General features: G+C 43.9%; 1 protein-coding gene across 2 annotated transcripts in view; it reads right to left on the minus strand.

Annotated features, from left to right (window-relative positions):
* Positions 1 to 2,509: 2,509 nt before the first annotated feature.
* The window catches only part of POMGNT2 (protein O-linked mannose N-acetylglucosaminyltransferase 2 (beta 1,4-)), a 53,182-nt gene continuing 30,533 nt past the window's right edge, over positions 2,510 to 25,158 (minus strand). For both annotated transcript variants that reach the window (XM_083188673.1, XM_083188674.1), the window contains exon 3: positions 2,510 to 5,485. In XM_083188673.1, the coding sequence (XP_083044799.1) occupies positions 3,660 to 5,414 (1,755 nt within the window). In that variant the 5' untranslated portion in view covers positions 5,415 to 5,485 and the 3' untranslated portion in view covers positions 2,510 to 3,659. The remainder of the gene's footprint in view (positions 5,486 to 25,158) is intronic.

The following is a 25,158-nucleotide window of genomic DNA, read 5'->3' on the forward strand; positions in this document are numbered from 1 at the left end:
CTTCCTCATCTCAGTGTCAGACATGGTCTGTGCGTGGTGTTCTATGATCAGTTCTACAGCACGTCAACACTTTTGCGAAGAACACATTTTTCACAGACGCAATACAGTTGTTGCTATGGGCAATCAATCGAATTCTATCGATTATCTTCAGGAAGGTTCTAAATGAATAAGTAGATTTTGATTGGTTGCCCATAGCAACATGCCACCTTCAATAGAGATCCCATCTTAGTAAATAAACCCCTCAAAAAAGGTGCAGTTGTAATGCTCATCAGGAACCTGAACTCAAGAAAAGTTTAATATAATATTACTACCCCCACCAGGTTCCACAAAACATGTCCTGTTTAATATGAAACAACCCACAAACAACCTATAGTGGGTGCAAGGGGTAAAATTTCTATAGGGGCCAGAGGCTTAGGGGCCTAGGCTCAGGTTATACAGCTGCATAGCAATTTGCCCCTAAGCAATTGTGTCTCATCCATATTATTACATTTTCAGTAATAATTTACATAATAAGAATTGGAGCATTTTAATGTGGCACAATATGAAGTTGAGGCACGATAGAACAGGGGGGCACTGTAATGTGGCATGATATGAACTGGAGACATGTATATCATAATGTAAATTGAGGATACTATGTGGCATAATGTGTTCTGGCTGCTCTTCAATATGACATCATGTAAATCGGGAATTATGTTGTTCAGTACAATAAACTAGGGCCCTATTATGGGTCATACAATTAATAACTGCTGTGGAGGTGTTTCTCAAAAATCATTGGGACAGTGCCTCCATCAATATAATGCTATGAGGCCCACAATGTTCTGGTTACACATTTGAACCCACTTAACAGCATTTTAGGAGAAACATTTAAATGTTTAAATGAATGAAAGTAGTAGAAGATCCACAACCAACGTGATATGTTACGGTGTATCAAAGAACACACCAACCTGCAAAAGTAATTCATATTGTGTACCTTCCTGGGAGGCTCCTAAAGATCCGGTAGAACTCCCTGCCCCATGGAAAGATGCACAAGTTTCCTGCATCCCCTGCTAGCTGCTTGCAGCCCCACATCTGACTTTGGTCACTTACTTACAGAGCACAAGTGGGTCATTCAAGGGGCCTTATGATGCAATTCGTGCTGAGTCATGTTATTCCCATCACTGCTATAACAATGCCTGTTTTCTCTACAACTTCATGTCTGCCACTATCCATATGCACGACCCGACTGCCCCATCCCTGAGTGGGCAGAAAAGTGGGTAAGTATGACTAAATTTCATATTTAGGTAATATTAGTGATGAGGCAATGACTATGAAGTAGGTGCTGTACTTTTTTGCCAATTACTGTTTAACCCTTTGAGTGCCAAGTGAATTAGTTAAAATTGGTGTGAAAATTGGCAAGCAAATATCTTATTCATCATAATGACCTGCAATGGTTACCATATATAGCAAATATATTTTTTTTACACATTTTTTTATTTGAATTTATATAACAAATGTGAGCGACGCTGGCATTTTAGCACATATTTTGCACATCTCTCACCAAGATATTGGCACTCAAAAGGTTACTAAAATCTGTTTTCTGTAAAGTTAAGCAGAGATGAGCTATGTATAGTTAAATTACAGTTTGGCAGATATAGAAAACCTGGACTACCATGTTCGAAATACTGTATCTTCGCAGGTATATTCTTTCTACATTTCATTATTATGTTTGTGCGCTGTAGCAAGAGCCTTTTATTTATTAATTCTCTGGCCAATAAGTTTGAAATCAATATGGCTGCATAAATCCTGTTTTAGCTGTTAATGCTCTTTGAGGTTGGTTCACATGAAAGAAAACATCTGAAGAATGAGTCCCCGAGGAAGCATTCTGACATCTGGCTTATAGCAAAGGGTTGGTGAGTGCTGGAAGTGCTTACAATTGGCAAACATGAGAACAATGAAAATAAGGGTTTACCTCACTAATTAGAGAAATATCTGCTAGGATAAAAAAAATTAAAGGTATAATACTGTCTGAATATAACAGAATGATGCAAGCTGAAGAAAACTGGGTTTAGTATCGCTCACAGACAAATGTCTGTCGTTTTTTAAACATTGCTGATTGGTGGTGCACCTTTCCACCGCTTTATCAGGCTTAACCATTTGAGTGACAACATCTCTGTGAGACATTTGTTATATAAATCAAATAAAAAAAGATTATATTTATTATTAACAGTTTCTTACATAGCGCACACATATTCTGCAGCGCTTTACAGAGAATATTTGAACATTCACATCAGTCTATATATATTTGCTATATAAGGTAACCATTACAGGTTTCATTATGACGAATAAAAAAAATGTTTGTTTGGCAATTTTCCCACCAATTTTGACAAATTCACTTGGCACTCAATGGGCTAATACCATTGTGTCGCTATCAAAAGCACACATCTTTCTTTCAGCTTGTTACACATGCAGTGGCCTAGTATTGTATATCAAACATTGTATTGCTTGTTTAAAATACAAATAACACACCAAATTGTACTATTAATTATATTAATGACTGAAATGAATACAAGTCCACTCTGAATTTTCACATTTATACAATATGGTAACTGAAGAACCTAAGCACTTACATTTGCAATGACAAATACAAATCGTTGAAAAAAACAGCACAAAATAAAGTATTCAGTATTCAAATAAAACATTGTTCATATGGGGTGTGGTATAGAAGATCTACAGTAAATATATAGTCAGACAGTCATTAGGTCTACCACATGTGGTCCACATGCATTAGGTTGACAGGATCAAAAGTTCTACATGAAAAAAACGTAAACACTTGAAAAGAGTTGACAGGTACAACAGGTCACCATGGAAATGGTTGATACACGGACTGTTTTTTTCTTTCTGTTTTTTATTTTTTGTGGGTGGGGGGGGGTCATTTTGTAGCTTTAACTGTATGGGAATTAGTGGAAATGTGTACCCTTGTGGGTTTGCTTTGCTAGCCACGTTTCAGGCAAATTGGTTCGATCAGCTACTGCTGAGCTTGCCACAGGTTGCCATTTTCGATCGAATGTCACGTGGACAATAAATCAAGACCATGCTAAAAACCATTAAAAAAAAAGCATAAAACGCATAAAAATGCATCTACTATTATAAAGTTGACTTTTGAACCTGTCGACCTTAAGCACTGTTGACATTTTGACCATGTTCACCTATACACTGTGACCAGTTCTAATTATTAAGATTGTCTAAAATAACTTAACATACATGGTTCACATAAGCCACATGATAGCAAATTCTGTATACTCTGTACATGTTGTCTATATCAAAACAATATAATAAACCCAAAACAATATAATATAATACAATTACTGATCAATGTATGCATAATATACATTCATCATATTTTCTTATTTTGAGAACATTTCAGTTATTATGGTAAACTAATCTACAACATATGTAATCAGGAACTGGACTGCAGTTTTAATTATATACTGTTAAAATGTGTAGATTTTTCAAGATAGAAAACCTGATCTGCAAATGGTACCAATATTTCGGCCAGTGGTGCAATACCTGATATTTCCAATGGTGCCAATAACCCTGCCGGTGGTACAACACCTCGTGGTGGATCCAGAATTGTCCTAGTAGGGGATGGAAATACATAAACCATGATCTTGTTTATTATGTCATGTTTTACACACCAATACTTCTGCAAAGGGTCCAAGAAGTGTTTTATTAAAGATGCAACGGATCCACACCAGATATGTTGTTGACGGTTTAATGTTTTCAGAAAACGTGTGGTTCTGGTAAGATAATATATAAGGCATATAAGTGTTTTCACCTTGCTCTTGTATCCATACTTCATATTTCACATCTCTGACTTTCAAATACTTAAGATTCCAGGGTATTTGCCACGTCACAGACAGCTTGGTTAAACTTGCACCCGGGGCAGAAGCTTGGCATTTGGATTCCCTTACCTTCCCAGGATACAACCCATTTGCCCACTTCTGCTTCCTAGAACCAGGCTTATTTTTAACCACACTTCTTATACCTTGGATAAGGGATGAGACATCTACCCTTGTGTCCTGGTATACGCGGAAAAGCCACTCTGGATTTCTACAGCACAGGTGACGTGGCACTTCTTTACTTTTCATTATACGCTCCTGCTCAACTACATCCAGGTGCGCAATCCCACCTTGTTCCCATGGCCTCTCTGGGTATGTAATTGTGTTCACTTCCTTCGTGTTCTGCCAAGCAACATACTGGAGTTCCATGCCTGGAAGATTTGCTAGAGTTTTGTATGGTGTGTAATGGTCCGGATTTATGGCATATGGAAAAAGTTCTACCACAACTGCACCCTTTGGCAGAAAAAGAGACATAACTAACTGCGCACCATGCATACTGACAATCATGGAAGCATTGCTGATCAAGCGCACAATATCAGCAAAAGAGTGATCGTCCAGAGAGACAGTGATTGTTTTCATTTGGAATTCCTGAGCAAGAGCCAGGAGTAATTCAGCCTCATTTACAATAAGTCTGTTCATTGTCCGACTGAACAGCACTATGTAATCTTCTGTGGTACTTTGCTCAGAACTAATATTTAGCTTTCCCAGAACAAATTTAGAAAAGTGTCTTATTTCATTGCCGGAAACCAGTATATTTGCCTTTGGACCCTGTGGTTGGACAAAACCGTACTGATACCATGTTGTGATTTTTGTTAGCCCAACATAAGCCTTGGTAAAGCAGAGAAGTCTACCCAGAGTCTTTAATTGCTCCCTCATGAGAGGCTGCTTATTGCTCATGAGCTTGTACAAGTCAAAGTGGGAGCCTTCACCCCAGCCTTCCATAAAGAAGAGACGAGAATCCAGGTCTAGGTCTGGAAATTGCTGCATGGTGTAGAATATAGGTAGAAGGTCATCATGAAGCACGTGCATTAGGTTGTCTGGATTAAACCTATTCATTATCAGTGCAACATCTGGAACAAAGACTGGCTTGGGCATAAATTTCAGCGCAGCAGCTGGAAGCTCTACAAAATTGAAATATTGTGTATTGTGGTCGTCTACTGAAGACAAGTCTAGCAGTGCAGGTTGGAAGCGCCTAGAGCCCAGGCTTGGCAGCATGATTGATGAGTTGCTATGAAAGAAGACAAACTCTTCAGCTTCCGAAGAGTAACACAGAGACTCAAAGCGACACACGCGATCTGTATGCATCCTGCCCGTACAAACCATTTTAGTGCCATCTTCCACAAGCGCGTATAAAGCAGCTTGATAGTCAATGTGTACCTGTGACAGTTCCTGGGACTGACGAGTAAGGTCCAGCTCCTCCTCAATAATAGAGTACTGTTCCCATAACTTAACATGTTTCCACAGCACTGCTGCCAGAATGGATACAAGCAAAGCATTCAATATTGCAGATATGTTCATTCTGCAGCTGTGTGACATAAAGGTATCCAAAAAGGGGCCTAGCGAGAAGGACTGTCATCATTAGACCAACTTAACATAGTAGAAGGGATCTAGAAAACATAAGAAACACAATTAAGTAAAGGGCAAAAGGGAAGCATAAATATATCATTATGCACGTTTTACAGTTATGTGGAAAGTCTCTAAACAATTACATTTGCATAGTACAATGAGATGTAAAAAACGGTCATACATTTCTATGGCACCATGCTTGGAAGTGCTAATGACATCCGGCTAATTGATGTAGCAAAACCTTTTCAATAGATTGTATCAATTAAAGTGCTGTGCTGTTAGACGCTACGTATGTATTTTAGCACTTACTTTTCTTCCTAGTTGCACACAGCATTATTATATTTGAGATCCAATGACTATCAAAGCAAGGATAACACCCTGGATCGGGCTGCCCTAATCCTGCCTGCACCGATATACTTTTATCAAGGTTAGACATGAACAGCATGATTGACGTCAAACTGAGCATCATGTGTTCACGCTCTTCATTTGTCTAATTTCATTCCCAGTGACCTGATTATGTTACAGATCACTGTTTCTCTATCAGTACCAGCTTATTCCCCATATTTGCAGTCCACTGCTAAACCAGTTACATTAGGCTGCTATTCTGAAAGCAATTGCTCACCACCCCGTGTCCACGCCCCCCATCTATTACCTTTAGTAAAGTTGTGGTGAGCGAAGCGGAGCGAGCGACCAAGCCCAAAGCGGCGTAGGAGCCCGCGAGGGGACGATTAGGCTACTTAACTTCAGTAGCGTAATCGGTGGCCGCAAAGATGAGGAAGTACCAGCTTATTCTTTCCCAGGAACAATTCACCCTCCTAATCACATGAGAAACAGGTATGAGCCCACCTCTTGTGCACCAGTTACATGACTGTGTAGGAGATGTATCAAACTTTCTAAAAAAGGAATGAACTCCTGAAATGGCCCATTACAATATGGCTCAAAAGTACAAATACTATGGGGCAGATGTATCACTCTTTGACCATAGAAATTGCTTTTAGTTAGCTTTTATCAAGCACATGCTATAAAATGACCAGTAGCTGGTTAGTATGAGAAATGTCGCCATGGTTGTGATAAATCACAGTAGCAACTAGATTCCTTTGCCAAATGGACTTTCCCGTCATGTACTAAACCCATGTAATCTTCTATTGATAATAGTAATCTGTGGCGTGTGAAGTAGGGTACAGCAAGTCACCTGGCCCAAAGTTTGGCTAGTGTAGTGAAGAGAGCCCACAAGGGTACAATACGGCTTAAGTAAAAAACTAAAACAAACCTAGATTGAAAGAAAAGTAAAAACAATGAAAAGGGCATCAAAAAGCTTCTGCCCTCATCTGACATCACATCCGGGTTCTCTTCACGAAGGGCATAGTGATAGTCAGATTGTAACGATATCACCTCCGTCCTGGCAGGATGCCTAATGACTATACTGCAGCTGGTGTAGTGTTCAGCTGAGAAGGGGGCGCCTGTACTACTAGCCCTGTATGGGAATATTCAGACCTCGGCCGGCTTAAATTAACGAATACTAAAACTGGTCCATGATATGAGCAGGAGAGGAGACAGGACACTGCCACAGGGCAAGTGATATAATTCTGGAAGTAATAAAGCAGGAATGTCATAGAAATACAAATAATCTATTAGGGAGATAACATTCATACAACAGCCATAGAGGACGGGCTGCCGCAGCTGGGCGACACGCTATACATGCACAGCCCCACAGTGACACACAGAGGGAACTGTAACTTTTTTTTTATTTGGTGCCTGTGTCGGGTAAATTCAGCTAACACCCAGCACTGTATACACGTAACAGCGCACACTCTGTACAGCGATTGATTCCCGCATGCATAAAGCACTGGCTGCTCCACGACATCGTCACTCACCGGATACATGGCATCGCGCATGCGTCAAGAAAAATGGCGTCACACTTGCCTTTTACTGAGTGTGACGCGATAGTCAGGGATCACGTGAGTGTCAGGGATGCGGGGTTCTTTACTAGAACGGCGCATGCACCGGGCGCCTGTTTGTTCACGGGCACATTGGTAACTTCACTTGTGGGCCACGGAGGTAGGGGCACTGGGCAGGCGGCGCTTGCGCAGACGGGCACATTTGCTTGTACTGGTAGCAGCAGTGGGTAGTGCTGTTACTGTGGCAAAGGAGCAAATATGCACACCTCTCCAGGGGACAAAAAGCTCTGCTCCTGCACTTCCCTCTTAATTTGTATTGCCATCACCTGTGGAGAAACACCTTTCTTATTAGTGAACCTGTTCAAAAACAGGTGATGGCAATCATACATTAAGAAGAAAGTCCAGCAGCAGAGCATTGTGTCCCTCCTGGAGAGGGTCATGTTGGGAGGTATGAGTATGGGTATTGTGAAAATTTAGGAATAGATAAGCATTGGCTGGTGTTTCCAACACAGTAGGTGCGATCACAAGCAGCCAATGTTTATGTCTATATTTTTCAATGGTTACTACACAAAGGCGCAGATCGAAATTGCATGCAGATCCATGCTGTTTTAATGGGCATTACATACCCTCCAACCGTACCTTTTTATCCAGTACAATGTGGCATCTTTGCGGTCTGTGCCAGCAAACGGGCTATGTACTCTGGATTTCTATAGCAGCACCCCCTTTACTTGTGCCCCACTTATTTATTCATCTCTACCGACTTTTAACTCAGACATGTTGAAGGGTACAGCTGGGGGAAGTGGGGGTGAAATTAAGCCCCAGCATTAGAGATGGCATTAGCCCTATGGAGGCAAAGCATCTCTTTCTATGGTACCACCACCATAGAAAGAGATACTTTGCCTCCATAGGACTAATGCAATCTGTAATGCTGGGGCTTAATCTTGTTAGTGAGGCATCATATTAAGCAACAGCATTAGAGATTGCATTAGCCCTATAGAGGCAAAGCATCTCTTTCTATGGTGGTGGTGCCAGGGCCACTGCGTATTCACCCGCATATGCACCACCTCCATAGAAAGATATGCTTTGCCTCCATAGGACTAATGCAATCTCTAATGCTGGGGCTTAAGCTTGTTAGTGAGGCATCATATTAAGCCCCAGCATTAGAGATTGCATTAGCCCTATAGAGGCAAAGTATCTCTTTCTATGGTGGTGGTGCCAGGGCAACCGCATATTCACCCGCATATGCACCACCACCATAGAAAGAGATGCTTTGCCTCCATAGGGCTAATGCAATCTCTAATGCTGCGGCTTAATATGATGCCTCACTAACAAAACTTTCTTTTGCAGCAGTAGCAAAGAGACGCATTAGTAGACACAGCAGCTGCTGCAACTCTGTCCAGCTCTGAATCACGCCCTACCTCTTTTATTCATATCCGCTTTCAATGTAATCTGAGCATTAGATTTCCCTGAATTGGAACAAAAAGCCACGTCAAATTTGCTAAAATGCAGTGTCCTATGCACTTAGAGGCCGATTCTGGATCACACGTAGTGAACACCTATATGCTCGTTGCCAGTTATATTGCTCAATGTCAGGGGATACATGCTCGTTGCCAGGGGTTACATACTTTTTCCCAGGGGTCTCATTCTCGTTGCCCAGGGGGGATTTACATGCTCATTGCCATGGAGGATGTTACATGCTCATTGCTAGGGGAAATTTCATGCTTGTTGCTATGCAGTGTTACATGATCATTGCCGGGGGGGGGGGTTGTTACATGCTTGTTGACAGGGGGAGTTATATGTTCTTTGCTGGGGGGAGTATACCATGGTGGAGAGGGGGAGCATGCTTGTTGCCAAGGGGGTTCCTTTCAAACAGCGCGCCAGCGCTACCAGAATCCACACTTCCAGTTAGCGCTGGGCTCCTCTGACAGACACTAGAGGTACGGCAGTACCTCTAATGTCTGTCTCCTCCAAGACGGCAGCCATTTTTGGAGGCGCCTTCACCTTAAAACTATGCGGGTGGCCTGTGGGATTATATTATAATTTTATTTATAAAGCACCACAAGTGTTTCGCATCACCATACAAAGGAACAGTACAGGGAGACAAAACTTGGCATTACATTGAATAAATAACAAAAATAGAGTACAAATAAAGAGTGCCACAGTTCAATACACATTACAGCTTAAATATAAGTAGTGAGGACTCAATTAACATACAACTAGGGATGCAGCCTGGGGGAGGGGGGGGGGGTTGTGTGTGTGTGTCGGTCATTAGAGGGGGCCTGGACACCCCAAGAAGGTACGAAAAGGTGGATACAGAAATGTAAAATAGAGTAAAAGATGTGTAGATGCGTGAAAGAAAAGACGAGTATACTAACAGAGAAATCAGGTCATTCCATTTTATTCTTGATAAAAGAACTGATTAGCCATGTAAGATCTAATAAAGGTTATTGCTATAAATGGATGGATGTTGTAGCAGGAGCCGGTCACATGGTTGACAGTAACCATGTCATTATTCATTATGTTGATGTAGTTCATCAAATGGCACCTCGTCAACATCTGAAATGTCGTCATGTGAAATTTCACCATTCTCAGAATGCAGACGATTAGGTGCCTAACACCATTTTCCTGGTAAATTCCAGAATAGATCAGTGATCTTCCAGCATTGTGGTAAAAAGTATTTCCCCCTAGTGCCTATCCCTAGCTAGCCACTAACCCTATGGGTGCGGGGGGGATTAGAGAAGTTAGGGTTAGGCACTAGGGGAAGGGTTAGGGGAATAATACTGCAATGCTTGAACATCACCTGTCTGTGCTGGAATTGAACCAGACGACGACTCTGCAGCCTTCTAGACCATGTATGTGGCAGAGGGTGTGGTTTTTTTGGAGTTTGCACAACCTCCAGGACCCACTTTCCCCCTCTGCACCCAATCCCACAGACTGAGGCCCCTGCTACTAACCATCCACCTGCCGAGAGGAGGCTGCACCAATGTCCCTGGTACCCACCCTCCCTACCGGGCCTAGACCCAATCAAGCTGCATAGTCCATGCAAGCTGCCCACACTTCTGACTATGCTATTACAGTAGGCAGAGCCAGACACCGCCCGATGGGACTGAAAGACTCTAAAGTCTGGTACAACAAAGGAAATGCTGTGGGTTCTCTGTCAGCACTTAAACAATTCTAGCTGGCAAGCCATCAATGGGGGGGTTCTGGGGGTGTGCTTTGAAAGTTTCAGGACATGAGTTACGCCCTAGCAGTGTGTGGGTCTTTTATTGCTCTTCCTATTCTGGTGTCATGTTCTGTTTACCATTGTGTGCATGGATTGTAATGTGTACCCTAAAAATAGCTGAGAATTTATCTCCCCAGTTACAGAGGACTTGACCATATGGATCAGTATTCTGCAAACACTTTTCTAACCCTATTATTTTATCTGCTTTGCAAAGCCAACCAAACAACTGCACGGACATGGATCCACAGAGATCATTGATCTATATGTAAGATTCTTTGTTCTGTTTTTGACAGGAGAGATAATATTGCCAAATGCCCTTTGCACATGGGAGGAGTGAAGAAAGGAAGATGGGGGAAAGGAACATGAGAGGGTATGTAGAGTGTGGAGAGCAGAGATAAGCAGATGCAGTATTGTGGAGGGCTTTGAAGATGAGAATTCACATTTTGAATTAAATTCTGGCTGAAATAAGCAGCCAATTTGGACTGGCAGAGAGCTTCAGAACTACTAAAATAAGATAGCAAGGATTATTAGGCTAGCATCCTCTTCCAAGATTGATTAAACCAGTGTTAGCGTATAGTGATTAGTAGAGAGTAACTGTAATCAAGTCAAATTAATAGATTTACTGTACATAGAATATTAAAAACAGAATGAACGGAAAAACATCCCGAAAGGAAGATGGGGCAGCAAAATGTACGTTTAATAGCTGATCAGAGGAGGGTGTAATAATAAATAAGAGGAAAGAAAGACGATGGGGAAGATATGAAAGAAAAATATGGGATAATAAGAAAGTGGGGTTAATCTGTGAAACAGCTGAGTATAACGGTTCCACATTGGCCCCTCTATGTACATGAAATGGCTTAAGTGGTCCCTATATAAGGAAAAATCGGGCCAACCCAACACACGTAATACACTTTAGATTTATCCTCCCTCAGATACCCTAGCTTGAGCTCAGGTACTTCTGCCTTGTAAATGACCATAAGATTGCTATGTACTGCATCATTGATGATGTTGCATTGTATACTTGATGTATTCCCCCACCCCCCATACCTCCCCCTCCTTCTTTATTCCTTTTCTTTCTGTACCTCCCTTCCCTTCATTACAGAGTCTATGTATGTTTATATATTTTCTATGCTATGTTCTAAAAAAAAAATTCTTAATAAAAATTTAATGTGAAAAAAAAGAAAGTGGGGGTTAAAGAAAAAGATGAAAAGAGGAAGAAACTTAATGGGGGTAATAATAAACTGACTATACTGACACTGGGAGGAGCTCTATTGACCTTTAGGGGCAATTTTGTTTTCAAAAAAATATTTAAATATTTTTTGAAAATATATTTTTAACTTAATTATATTTAGTAGAAAGTTATAGATCTTGAACATGAATCTGCATAAGTGTGTATAGACGCGCATGTTTGTATTTATACCGATTCAATTCAGTGCAAGACCAACTGAACTTTACATTATATCAAAATTGTTCTAGACATATTCCTTCATCTAGGAGTCCTGGTAGAGCCAGTTATCTAACTTGTAGAAGCAGGGATGTAACTAGTACTTTGTGGGCCCCATGGCCAGATCTCTAATGCCCACCCCCCACTCACTGACCACAACGACTCTTAGGGCTGCAGAAGAGAGAGTGAGGTGAATGAGAGACAGAGCAGTTGATTTCATTCAGTGTGCTGGGAGGGAGAAGTGAAATTACTGCATTGTTATGTCAGTGCATGCTGGTACTGGCTGGCATTCTCCAACTAAATTGCCCTGCCTGATGCAGATTGCGCCTCGCTTTTGCCAAGATAGCTTCATCAGATTTCTGTGAGCAAGATTGATAGAAAGAATGTCGGAAGGAGAGAGAAAAAGAGGGGAGGGAGAGCAAGAGAGAAAGGAGGAGAGACCGGGTTAGGGAGAGAAATGACAAGAGACAGGGAATAAGAGAGGGTGACAGTGAGAGAAAGGAGGAAAGAAAGGGAGTAATATAGGGTGCCAGGGAGAGAAAGGATGAGAGAGAGGAAGTGAGAGAAGGTGTCTCGGAGAGAAAGAGGAGATGTGAAAGGGGAAAAGGAATTCATTGGGAGTCTTCTGCACCAGTATTCATCTTGAGGTAATTAATGAGAGGTTGTCAGGGAGAGAGGATGAGAAACAGGGAGTGTATGAGAGAGTGTGTCAGGGAGAGAGAGACAGTGCCAGATAGAATCTGTCAGAAAAGGAGAAAAGAGAGAAGAAAAGTATTGGGAAAAAGATGGGGAGGAGAGACATAGAGGAGAAAGAGAGAGATTGGAGGCAGAGAGAGATAATGAGAGAGGTGAGGCTGAGAGACATAGGAGGAGTGAGAGAGAGGGTTGAGCAAAAGCGAGGGTGAAGAGAGAAAGACAGGTGAGGGAGTACAGGAGATATGGGGGAGAGGAGAAGAGGGGGTGGATGAGGAGAGGGGTGTAGAGGATGAGGGAAGAAGAGGATGAGTAGAGGACAAGAGGGGGGTATTAAAGGAGGGGGTAAAGGATGAAGGGGGAGAAGGCAAAGCATGTGTTTGAAAGGATTGGTTGGGACAGTCATCACTTTGTGTCCCCCCCCCCCCCCCCAAGCACTTTAATTGCGCTGCTGAAGAGACAAGAGCAGCCACTGCTAAGTGACAATATTTTAAAACAATAAATAAATAAACAAAATATATGCAGGTGATTGCCTGCCACCATTCCCCATAGCAGTTGCATTCTTTCCACCCTCCATAGTTACGCCACTTTGTAGAAGACTAATGTATCTTTTCCATGTAATAGTAATTTCTATTGATAATGCCCAAATTCAAGATTTATCCATGATAACAGAGAGGGGTACTTGTGAGTTATCCGGGCGCCCGATTTTAGATCGGGTACCATCGGATTGCGTCGCATCGCGTGTTAACCAAATGGCATGCGATGCGACGCGACGAGATCAGCACCCGATTTTAGCAGTGTACCCGATTTAAACATTGGAATCAATGTAAAATGGTCCCTGAGACCCGATTTTACATTTATTTAAATGAAAAAATGCCCAAAACCCCCAAAAAGTGACAAAACTTAAATCCCATCCCCATTGTTAACGCCACTCCACTATTGACGCCAACCCGAAGCGTGGCGAGCGCAGCGATACGCGTCCTCCGACCTTTTCATGCCCTACTATCCACGTCGGCGTGGAGTTGAGAATAGAATAGTGTGGCGAGCGCAGCGGATACCTGTGAAGCCCGCGAAGGGCCGCGCTTACCTGTGAAGGTATCCGCGTGCGCTCGCCGCGCTTCGGGCTCGGTGGCTCGCTGCGCTCGCCACACTATTATATTCTCAACTCCACGCCGACGTGGATAGTAGGGCATGAAAAGGTCGGAGGACGCGTACCGCCGCCCCTCGCGGGCTCGCTGCGCTCGCCACGCTTCGGGTTGGCGTCAATAGTGGAGTGACGTTAACAATGGGGATGGGATTTAAGTTTTGTCACTTTTTGGGGGTTTTGGGCATTTTTTCATTGAAATGTGTTAAAATCGCGTCGCATCGCATCGCGTGCCATTGTATACCATACAATAGCATCCAATGCAACGCGATTACGATGCGATTTTGGATACAAGGACATTTCAAGGGAAATCGCGTCGCATCGCGTCGCATCGTACTCTTATTGTACTGACATTCAATTTCAACATCGGGCGCCCGGATAACTCACAAGTACCCAGAGAGGTGTTATGTACATGACTCAGAGGCATGGGAGCTCCATGTCTACAGGCATAGACATAAGTGGATGTCTCTACAGGGATTGACTTAAGGACATGATATAATTCACAGGTTCTCAAATTCGGTCCTCATGGCCCTCACACAGTACACATATTCCAGGTCAGCAGCGGATTTTTAAAATGTGACAGTTGGTGATACACAGTGCACCTGCCACGTGACCTGGAAAATGTGAACTACATGGGGTCCTGAGGACCATGTTTGAGAACCAGTAATATACAGGGTTCGTGTATTCAAAACCCCCTTTGTGTCTCCAGTCACATGCAGCCCCTGTATTCTCCAGCTTCATGCCATCCTTTTTCTTTACAACTTCATCCTCCCTATATCTCTGTAGTCTCATGGCCCCTTGTGTCTCTCCAGCCTGGTGCTCCTAGTGTGTCTCTGCAACCTTATACTCCCCTGTGTCTCTTTATGCACATGCCTCCTCTGTGTATATCCTCATGCCCTTCTATGTTCTTCCACTCTTATACGCCCTGTACTTCTGTTTAGCTTCTGTCTTTGACCCCCGTTCTGTCACCCTCACAACTCTCTCTCATCTCTATCCTACTGCCTTTTATGTACCTCTCATCTTTTGTTATCTCTCTCTCTCTCTCTCTCTCTGATCTCTGTTCCCCTCTCCCCTTAGGGCGAGATGTACTAAAGGGCCCTACATATGCAGAGATTTGTGCCTGAGATTCATAATGGGAGATTTCAAATCTCTCAGTTTAAATAATGGGTTGGAATAAAGCCTGGGGGAGTGTCATATAAAACAGGTCAGTGTGACATATAAACATTGGTGCAATATTGTCCATATTGCACATTCAGTGACCGCCTGCCCGAGCTAAGTGTATGTTACCTGTGACCCTGAAACATTGCGGAACACAATTCAAGTTTCTATGCGTCTGCAGTGCTGATCATTATGCCCTAGATGTGGGAGATGCCCTGTACACCAATACACACTGAGAAGCATGTGGGGGAAAGGGAACAACATACTATAATGTATCAAAAGACTGTACTTCAGCAACTATGTATCTAGTGTCCCTTTGATAGCAGGAGATTCTCTATATATTAAGCCATCTATTGTGGTTAATAGGGAATGCAAAGACATACTACATATAACACTCTGGTACCAGACTGGACTGCCTGTGTACCACTGTATCAACATTCACCCCACGGCATTTGTGGGTCAGTGACAGGCTGCACTGTGCTCACCTTGGGCAGTTCTTTGGACGGGAAGACAGCGGGTAGATCTCGTTGCCCACTCTCTCACTTCTGAATGACAGCTGATGCCCCGCAGCAGCGCGTCCTCCCGCCCCATGTCCCGGGACAACCGTGCAATGCTCACCAGGAGCACAGGAGCCATCACTCCCGCTAAGCAGTCACTCAACCCCTGGGGTGCTAAAGGCGGAGTGCTGCCAGTGCTGGGCTCCATGCACTCAAACACCGCGGCCAGTAGGAGCCGGCTCCGGCGTCATTTAGGGGCGGTGACACAGGAGCTCAGGGCAGCTTATCTCTCAGAAGGCCACCACACATGCAGAGATGTGTGAGCCTTCTGAGCGACAATTACAAGCAGGTCCATTATGTATCGTGGTCCCGCGGGGCCGCGTATCTGAGTTGCTGTGTGGGACACACACACAGCGATAGCCACTTTCTGAGCGATTATGTAAAATCGCTCAGAAAGTGGTTGAATATCGCTGTGTGTGGGGCCCTTAAGCCCTGAAAAGTGATCAAATGGATGGGGGGGGGGGGGGGGCAGAGATTAAATAAATACAAGCAGATTGATAGGGGAAAGGAGGGACAGATATAAGGAGCAGATGGGGTGAAGAGGGTAGAGATGGGAAGGTAGGGAAAACACCTGTCAGCGCTTGACTGGCATTCCCCCATTGCCTCCCCTAACTTCAGCACGTTGGGCCAGATGTACTTAGCTTGAAAAGTAATAAAATGGAGAGTGATAAACCACCGACCAATCAGCTCCTACCTGTAATTTTTTTAAACACAGCCTGTGACATGGCAGTTAGAGGCTGATTGGCTGGTGGGTTATCACTCTCCATTTTATTACTTTTCAAGCAGGCAGCCAGTGAAAGCTATGAGGGGAGATAGGAGGTGGGGCCTCTCTGCCACTTCCTATTGCACCCAGGGCCGGTTTATAATGGGGGCACAAGGGGTCAGTGCCCCTGGGCCCCCCTCTAGCTAGGGGTCCCCTGTGGTTGGCATGTATTTAAAAAAAAAAAAAAATTTTTTAGCTAAAGGTTTTGTGCATGGGAGTGGGGTACTGCTGCAGCTTCACCTATCTGCCAATGTGACAATGATTAATGGTGCTGAGCATTGGGAGCCAAGTGTGCAGTGCATTACTGGGAGTTGACTAAGTCCCATGACACTTTGCACCAGAGGGCAGAGGCTGAGACGTTTGCGCTGAGCTCTGATTGGTGGAGCTCATTACATGCTGCTCAGGCCCATGGATAACAGCAGCAGCAGTCTAGTCATGGGAGGGTTTTTAATCAGAGGCAGCACTGGGACTGTGAGGTCTCCTACAGAGTAAGGTGCAGAGGGACAAACACATGTGGTATGTGTGTGTGTGTATATATAATCGGGATGCGGCGGCACTCAGCCAAACAGAAACATAGGTACAGCCTTTAAGACGCCAACGTTTCAATATTTAATCATATTTTCGTCAGGCAGCTGCTGCCCTGACGAAAATATGATTAAATATTGAAACGTTGGCGTCTTAAAGGCTGTACCTATGTTTCTGTTTGGCTGAGTGCCGCCGCATCCCGATTGTATACAGGACTCCTGCATGCTGAGCATTAGGCTGTTCTTCGGAAGGCACCAGTACCGGTTATCTTTATATGCAGTGAGTGCCAGAATCAACGCTGCTATATATATATATATATATATATATATATATATATATATATATATATATATATATATATATATATATATATATATATAAACAGCAAGGTCCCACCTTCCCATAGGAAACTGGAACAGACACGTCACTGCAGCTTGAAGTAGAAGAATAGCTTTATTGACCTCGACGGGCCGTTTCGGGGTTAACACCCCGTTTTCAAGAGGATACCAATACAAAAACACACAGCATTTAAATAGGACACCTTGGCGCCAGAAAGCACCACTTACCGCCCACAATTCTCACCGGACCATCCCCGTCTAATCAGGCGCATATCCAGCGAGTCAGCGTCTCTCACACGCCGACGCCGCTGTCATGACAACCCGGCTACACGCTGAGATGTCGGGAGACCGTGTCATCCGGCTTCATCTCACCGCAGCCAATCCAGACAGGACTCCTAGGGACGACGTCAGCGGCTCACACCCGCACAGACGCGTTCCCATGGAGACCCAGCTGTCAAGCCGCAGGAGTCTGCCGTGGCGATTAGCGTGCATTGACTGTGCACAAAGTTACCTGTACAATCAAAACACAAAATACATTTTACAAAAAACATACATAAGAAATACACAATGTTAAAAATGGACTATCAAGCTTTCATCTATTACAATGCAAATCTGAAATAAATTTACAGCTGCCACTAGTGATTAGAACTACTACCAGAGAGATGTAACCTGATCCATTAATACCCCAAACTAGAGATATTCACATAAATGAACTCCACACAATTCTCTCATTTAAACCATGAGGGGATACTGTGTTAAGTTTATGGATCCAATTGGCCTCCAATTTTAAGAGTTTCTTGACCCGATCCCCTCCCCTATTAGATTCGGGCACATGGTCAATAATTTGGTATTTGAGGGATTCAAGAGGGTGTCCCATTGTTTTAAAATGAATCGCCACTGGCTGTTCAGCTTTTTTACCTGCCAGTGCCCCTTTGATGGAGGACCTGTGAAGTGCCATGCGCTCTTTAAATTTGCGTGACGTCATCCCGACGTAACACAAATTACATGGGCAAGTAATTAGATATACCACGTATCTAGAGTCACATGATAATACATGCCTAATTTTATAATTTTTTGAGGAGTGAGGATCCTGAAATTTATCCCCAGTCCGAATGAAGTTACACGTGACACATTTCGGACATCTATAGCACCCTGGTTTCTTTTTAAATGTATGAGAGGATGCTGCCGCCTCAAAACCAGTAACATCTGTATGCACTAAGATGTCCCTTAAGTTACGTCCCCTGGTATAGCACGCCAGTGGACGCACTTTTTTGAACACAGGTAAATCTTTATCTGATGCCACAATCGGCCATAGGGCTTTCGTGGCTATGGGTACCACCATACTCGATGAATCGAATTGAGATACAAATGGAAACACATCCTTGGATTTTTTTACAGTGGGTTTAAGTAGATCAGTTCACTTTGAGCCTCACAGCGGAGTATGCGGATGGTGTATTGTTTTCTGAACCCATGGGTGATACATGCCTGAATGCTGAAGATATATACCATAAATTATTGAAATTACGTAAGAGGGAGGTGGACTTCCTCCTACATGGACAATCTCTATCGGATTATTTCCGAGAAAAACTTATTCCACGAGGTTTTCGCGTCCAGAATGTGCCAACAATTGGACGCACTTGCCCGGACTTTTGCCGCCGCTGGGTCGCCGTACTTAATAAGTGCGGTTTAGACCTAATGTTGTTGGTAATAGAACAGGCGGGTAAAGAACTTAAAGTGACCCGTGAGAAAATGGAAATCTTAAAGGCTGAGCATGTATCGATATTGAATGAGCCTGAGCACACCGCACTATGGGAAAAACTACAAAAACAATGTGAGTCTTATAAGAAAGAACTATTGAAGTTTAAAAAATCAAAACTTCATGTTGTACAACAAGACTATGAGGACAATGTGGTTTATCGGTGGATCTCTGGACAGAACATCAATAAACGCCAATTCCATCAGCAGAGGAACCCGTCCTGGCGTACTAGGAGGGAGAGACGTGAACAGCAGAGGTCTCCCTCACATAGCGATAGTGATTTTGCCTGGCCAGAATCCGATGACCCATCAGCTGCTCGTCCCCCTTTAGGGGCCACTTCAAAGAAAAGGGGCCCTTTAGCAACAAGAGGACCCGCAGAAGCGGCCAAAACGAGAGGCTCTACAAGAGTAACAAAAACGATGAAGAACTAATATTTAACCTCTCTTCTAGAGTGATTACCGATACAGAGAGACGTGTTTTGAGCAAAGGACTTTCCTTTATCCCTACCACATTGCATAATAACTTCGAGTGGCAGTGCAGCCTTCAGAAGATAGGGAGAAATATGCGACTTAGGGAGCATTTCCAGGACTCTATCCCTGCCCAAGACATGGGGGTTATTGACTCTTTTGTACGTCGACAGCACCTGTCTAAGTTTGACCCTGTAAGTGTGAACACTTCAATCCCTACACCACTAATATTAAAAGGTCTAGCATATATATTTAGTGTGCACCTGCAAACTCCTCCTCCTGCTTGCTGCACTACAAGTCTCAGCAGGTAGCACCTCATATGTCCAGGGTGTGCAGTTTAGGGCCCCTCCCCCTATGTACTATATATTGTGTATTCATACACACTGGAAGGAACTAGAGACGCCTTCCTCCTTAACTTGCACCCCACCCACCTGTCCCAAATTGATTTTAATTAGGTTGGAGTCCCAACATTCAAGACTGCACACCTCAGCTTGGCACTATGAGGGTAAGTCCTACTATACATATATGCTGAGTGTTAGTCTGTGGGACTGTGTTTGGGGCGCAGGGCTCTTTGGGCTGCTGTTGCTGGGCTGCTCCATGGCATCATATCGTATACTTTCCTTCACCCCTTTAGTTTGTTTAATATATATGTAGCACCCTTCACATTTATTATTACTTCTTACCTACTGTAGGTAAGTCCTATCACATATAATTTCCCCTATCCCTTTTACTATCACTTTAATTTCACACTAATGTGATGCCATGGGGTGGTTCTGCTGGGCTGGCCTGGGGGGCCCTGTGCCCTGGACCTGTCCCAGAGTAGTGTTAGGGACTTGTCCTATTGAGGTAACCTGGACGCGGTGGACAAGCCAATACTAATGGCCATTACTATGCTAATAACCTCAAATGCAATATAGCAAGATATTAAAAGGTCTAGCATATATATTTAGTGTGCACCTGCAAACTCCTCCTCCTGCTTGCTGCACTACAAGTCTCAGCAGGTAGCACCTCATATGTCCAGGGTGTGCAGTTTAGGGCCCCTCCCCCTATGTACTATATATTGTGTATTCATACACACTGGAAGGAACTAGAGACGCCTTCCTCCTTAACTTGCACCCCACCCACCTGTCCCAAATTGATTTTAATTAGGTTGGAGTCCCAACATTCAAGACTGCACACCTCAGCTTGGCACTATGAGGGTAAGTCCTACTATACATATATGCTGAGTGTTAGTCTGTGGGACTGTGTTTGGGGCGCAGGGCTCTTTGGGCTGCTGTTGCTGGGCTGCTCCATGGCATCATATCGTATACTTTCCTTCACCCCTTTAGTTTGTTTAATATATATGTAGCACCCTTCACATTTATTATTACTTCTTACCTACTGTAGGTAAGTCCTATCACATATAATTTCCCCTATCCCTTTTACTATCACTTTAATTTCACACTAATGTGATGCCATGGGGTGGTTCTGCTGGGCTGGCCTGGGGGGCCCTGTGCCCTGGACCTGTCCCAGAGTAGTGTTAGGGACTTGTCCTATTGAGGTAACCTGGACGCGGTGGACAAGCCGATACTAATGGCCATTACTATGCTAATAACCTCAAATGCAATATAGCAAGATATTAAAAGGTCTAGCATATATATTTAGTGTGCACCTGCAAACTCCTCCTCCTGCTTGCTGCACTACAAGTCTCAGCAGGTAGCACCTCATATGTCCAGGGTGTGCAGTTTAGGGCCCCTCCCCCTATGTACTATATATTGTGTATTCATACACACTGGAAGGAACTAGAGACGTCTTCCTCCTTAACTTGCACCCCACCCACCTGTCCCAAATTGATTTTAATTAGGTTGGAGTCCCAACATTCAAGACTGCACACCTCAGCTTGGCACTATGAGGGTAAGTCCTACTATACATATATGCTGAGTGTTAGTCTGTGGGACTGTGTTTGGGGCGCAGGGCTCTTTGGGCTGCTGTTGCTGGGCTGCTCCATGGCATCATATCGTATACTTTCCTTCACCCCTTTAGTTTGTTTAATATATATGTAGCACCCTTCACATTTATTATTACTTCTTACCTACTGTAGGTAAGTCCTATCACATATAATTTCCCCTATCCCTTTTACTATCACTTTAATTTCACACTAATGTGATGCCATGGGGTGGTTCTGCTGGGCTGGCCTGGGGGGCCCTGTGCCCTGGACCTGTCCCAGAGTAGTGTTAGGGACTTGTCCTATTGAGGTAACCTGGACGCGGTGGACAAGCCGATACTAATGGCCATTACTATGCTAATAACCTCAAATGCAATATAGCAAGATATTAAAAGGTCTAGCATATATATTTAGTGTGCACCTGCAAACTCCTCCTCCTGCTTGCTGCACTACAAGTCTCAGCAGGTAGCACCTCATATGTCCAGGGTGTGCAGTTTAGGGCCCCTCCCCCTATGTACTATATATTGTGTATTCATACACACTGGAAGGAACTAGAGACGCCTTCCTCCTTAACTTGCACCCCACCCACCTGTCCCAAATTGATTTTAATTAGGTTGGAGTCCCAACATTCAAGACTGCACACCTCAGCTTGGCACTATGAGGGTAAGTCCTACTATACATATATGCTGAGTGTTAGTCTGTGGGACTGTGTTTGGGGCGCAGGGCTCTTTGGGCTGCTGTTGCTGGGCTGCTCCATGGCATCATATCGTATACTTTCCTTCACCCCTTTAGTTTGTTTAATATATATGTAGCACCCTTCACATTTATTATTACTTCTTACCTACTGTAGGTAAGTCCTATCACATATAATTTCCCCTATCCCTTTTACTATCACTTTAATTTCACACTAATGTGATGCCATGGGGTGGTTCTGCTGGGCTGGCCTGGGGGGCCCTGTGCCCTGGACCTGTCCCAGAGTAGTGTTAGGGACTTGTCCTATTGAGGTAACCTGGACGCGGTGGACAAGCCGATACTAATGGCCATTACTATGCTAATAACCTCAAATGCAATATAGCAAGATATTAAAAGGTCTAGCATATATATTTAGTGTGCACCTGCAAACTCCTCCTCCTGCTTGCTGCACTACAAGTCTCAGCAGGTAGCACCTCATATGTCCAGGGTGTGCAGTTTAGGGCCCCTCCCCCTATGTACTATATATTGTGTATTCATACACACTGGAAGGAACTAGAGACGCCTTCCTCCTTAACTTGCACCCCACCCACCTGTCCCAAATTGATTTTAATTAGGTTGGAGTCCCAACATTCAAGACTGCACACCTCAGCTTGGCACTATGAGGGTAAGTCCTACTATACATATATGCTGAGTGTTAGTCTGTGGGACTGTGTTTGGGGCGCAGGGCTCTTTGGGCTGCTGTTGCTGGGCTGCTCCATGGCATCATATCGTATACTTTCCTTCACCCCTTTAGTTTGTTTAATATATATGTAGCACCCTTCACATTTATTATTACTTCTTACCTACTGTAGGTAAGTCCTATCACATATAATTTCCCCTATCCCTTTTACTATCACTTTAATTTCACACTAATGTGATGCCATGGGGTGGTTCTGCTGGGCTGGCCTGGGGGGCCCTGTGCCCTGGACCTGTCCCAGAGTAGTGTTAGGGACTTGTCCTATTGAGGTAACCTGGACGCGGTGGACAAGCCGATACTAATGGCCATTACTATGCTAATAACCTCAAATGCAATATAGCAAGATATTAAAAGGTCTAGCATATATATTTAGTGTGCACCTGCAAACTCCTCCTCCTGCTTGCTGCACTACAAGTCTCAGCAGGTAGCACCTCATATGTCCAGGGTGTGCAGTTTAGGGCCCCTCCCCCTATGTACTATATATTGTGTATTCATACACACTGGAAGGAACTAGAGACGCCTTCCTCCTTAACTTGCACCCCACCCACCTGTCCCAAATTGATTTTAATTAGGTTGGAGTCCCAACATTCAAGACTGCACACCTCAGCTTGGCACTATGAGGGTAAGTCCTACTATACATATATGCTGAGTGTTAGTCTGTGGGACTGTGTTTGGGGCGCAGGGCTCTTTGGGCTGCTGTTGCTGGGCTGCTCCATGGCATCATATCGTATACTTTCCTTCACCCCTTTATTTTGTTTAATATATATGTAGCACCCTTCACATTTATTATTACTTCTTACCTACTGTAGGTAAGTCCTATCACATATAATTTCCCCTATCCCTTTTACTATCACTTTAATTTCACACTAATGTGATGCCATGGGGTGGTTCTGCTGGGCTGGCCTGGGGGGCCCTGTGCCCTGGACCTGTCCCAGAGTAGTGTTAGGGACTTGTCCTATTGAGGTAACCTGGACGCGGTGGACAAGCCGATACTAATGGCCATTACTATGCTAATAACCTCAAATGCAATATAGCAAGATATTAAAAGGTCTAGCATATATATTTAGTGTGCACCTGCAAACTCCTCCTCCTGCTTGCTGCACTACAAGTCTCAGCAGGTAGCACCTCATATGTCCAGGGTGTGCAGTTTAGGGCCCCTCCCCCTATGTACTATATATTGTGTATTCATACACACTGGAAGGAACTAGAGACGTCTTCCTCCTTAACTTGCACCCCACCCACCTGTCCCAAATTGATTTTAATTAGGTTGGAGTCCCAACATTCAAGACTGCACACCTCAGCTTGGCACTATGAGGGTAAGTCCTACTATACATATATGCTGAGTGTTAGTCTGTGGGACTGTGTTTGGGGCGCAGGGCTCTTTGGGCTGCTGTTGCTGGGCTGCTCCATGGCATCATATCGTATACTTTCCTTCACCCCTTTAGTTTGTTTAATATATATGTAGCACCCTTCACATTTATTATTACTTCTTACCTACTGTAGGTAAGTCCTATCACATATAATTTCCCCTATCCCTTTTACTATCACTTTAATTTCACACTAATGTGATGCCATGGGGTGGTTCTGCTGGGCTGGCCTGGGGGGCCCTGTGCCCTGGACCTGTCCCAGAGTAGTGTTAGGGACTTGTCCTATTGAGGTAACCTGGACGCGGTGGACAAGCCGATACTAATGGCCATTACTATGCTAATAACCTCAAATGCAATATAGCAAGATATTAAAAGGTCTAGCATATATATTTAGTGTGCACCTGCAAACTCCTCCTCCTGCTTGCTGCACTACAAGTCTCAGCAGGTAGCACCTCATATGTCCAGGGTGTGCAGTTTAGGGCCCCTCCCCCTATGTACTATATATTGTGTATTCATACACACTGGAAGGAACTAGAGACGCCTTCCTCCTTAACTTGCACCCCACCCACCTGTCCCAAATTGATTTTAATTAGGTTGGAGTCCCAACATTCAAGACTGCACACCTCAGCTTGGCACTATGAGGGTAAGTCCTACTATACATATATGCTGAGTGTTAGTCTGTGGGACTGTGTTTGGGGCGCAGGGCTCTTTGGGCTGCTGTTGCTGGGCTGCTCCATGGCATCATATCGTATACTTTCCTTCACCCCTTTAGTTTGTTTAATATATATGTAGCACCCTTCACATTTATTATTACTTCTTACCTACTGTAGGTAAGTCCTATCACATATAATTTCCCCTATCCCTTTTACTATCACTTTAATTTCACACTAATGTGATGCCATGGGGTGGTTCTGCTGGGCTGGCCTGGGGGGCCCTGTGCCCTGGACCTGTCCCAGAGTAGTGTTAGGGACTTGTCCTATTGAGGTAACCTGGACGCGGTGGACAAGCCGATACTAATGGCCATTACT

The sequence above is a fragment of the Crinia signifera genome, chromosome 5 (assembly GCF_055691185.1).
Source record: "Crinia signifera chromosome 5, ASM5569118v1, whole genome shotgun sequence".
Taxonomy (NCBI): domain Eukaryota; kingdom Metazoa; phylum Chordata; class Amphibia; order Anura; family Myobatrachidae; genus Crinia; species Crinia signifera.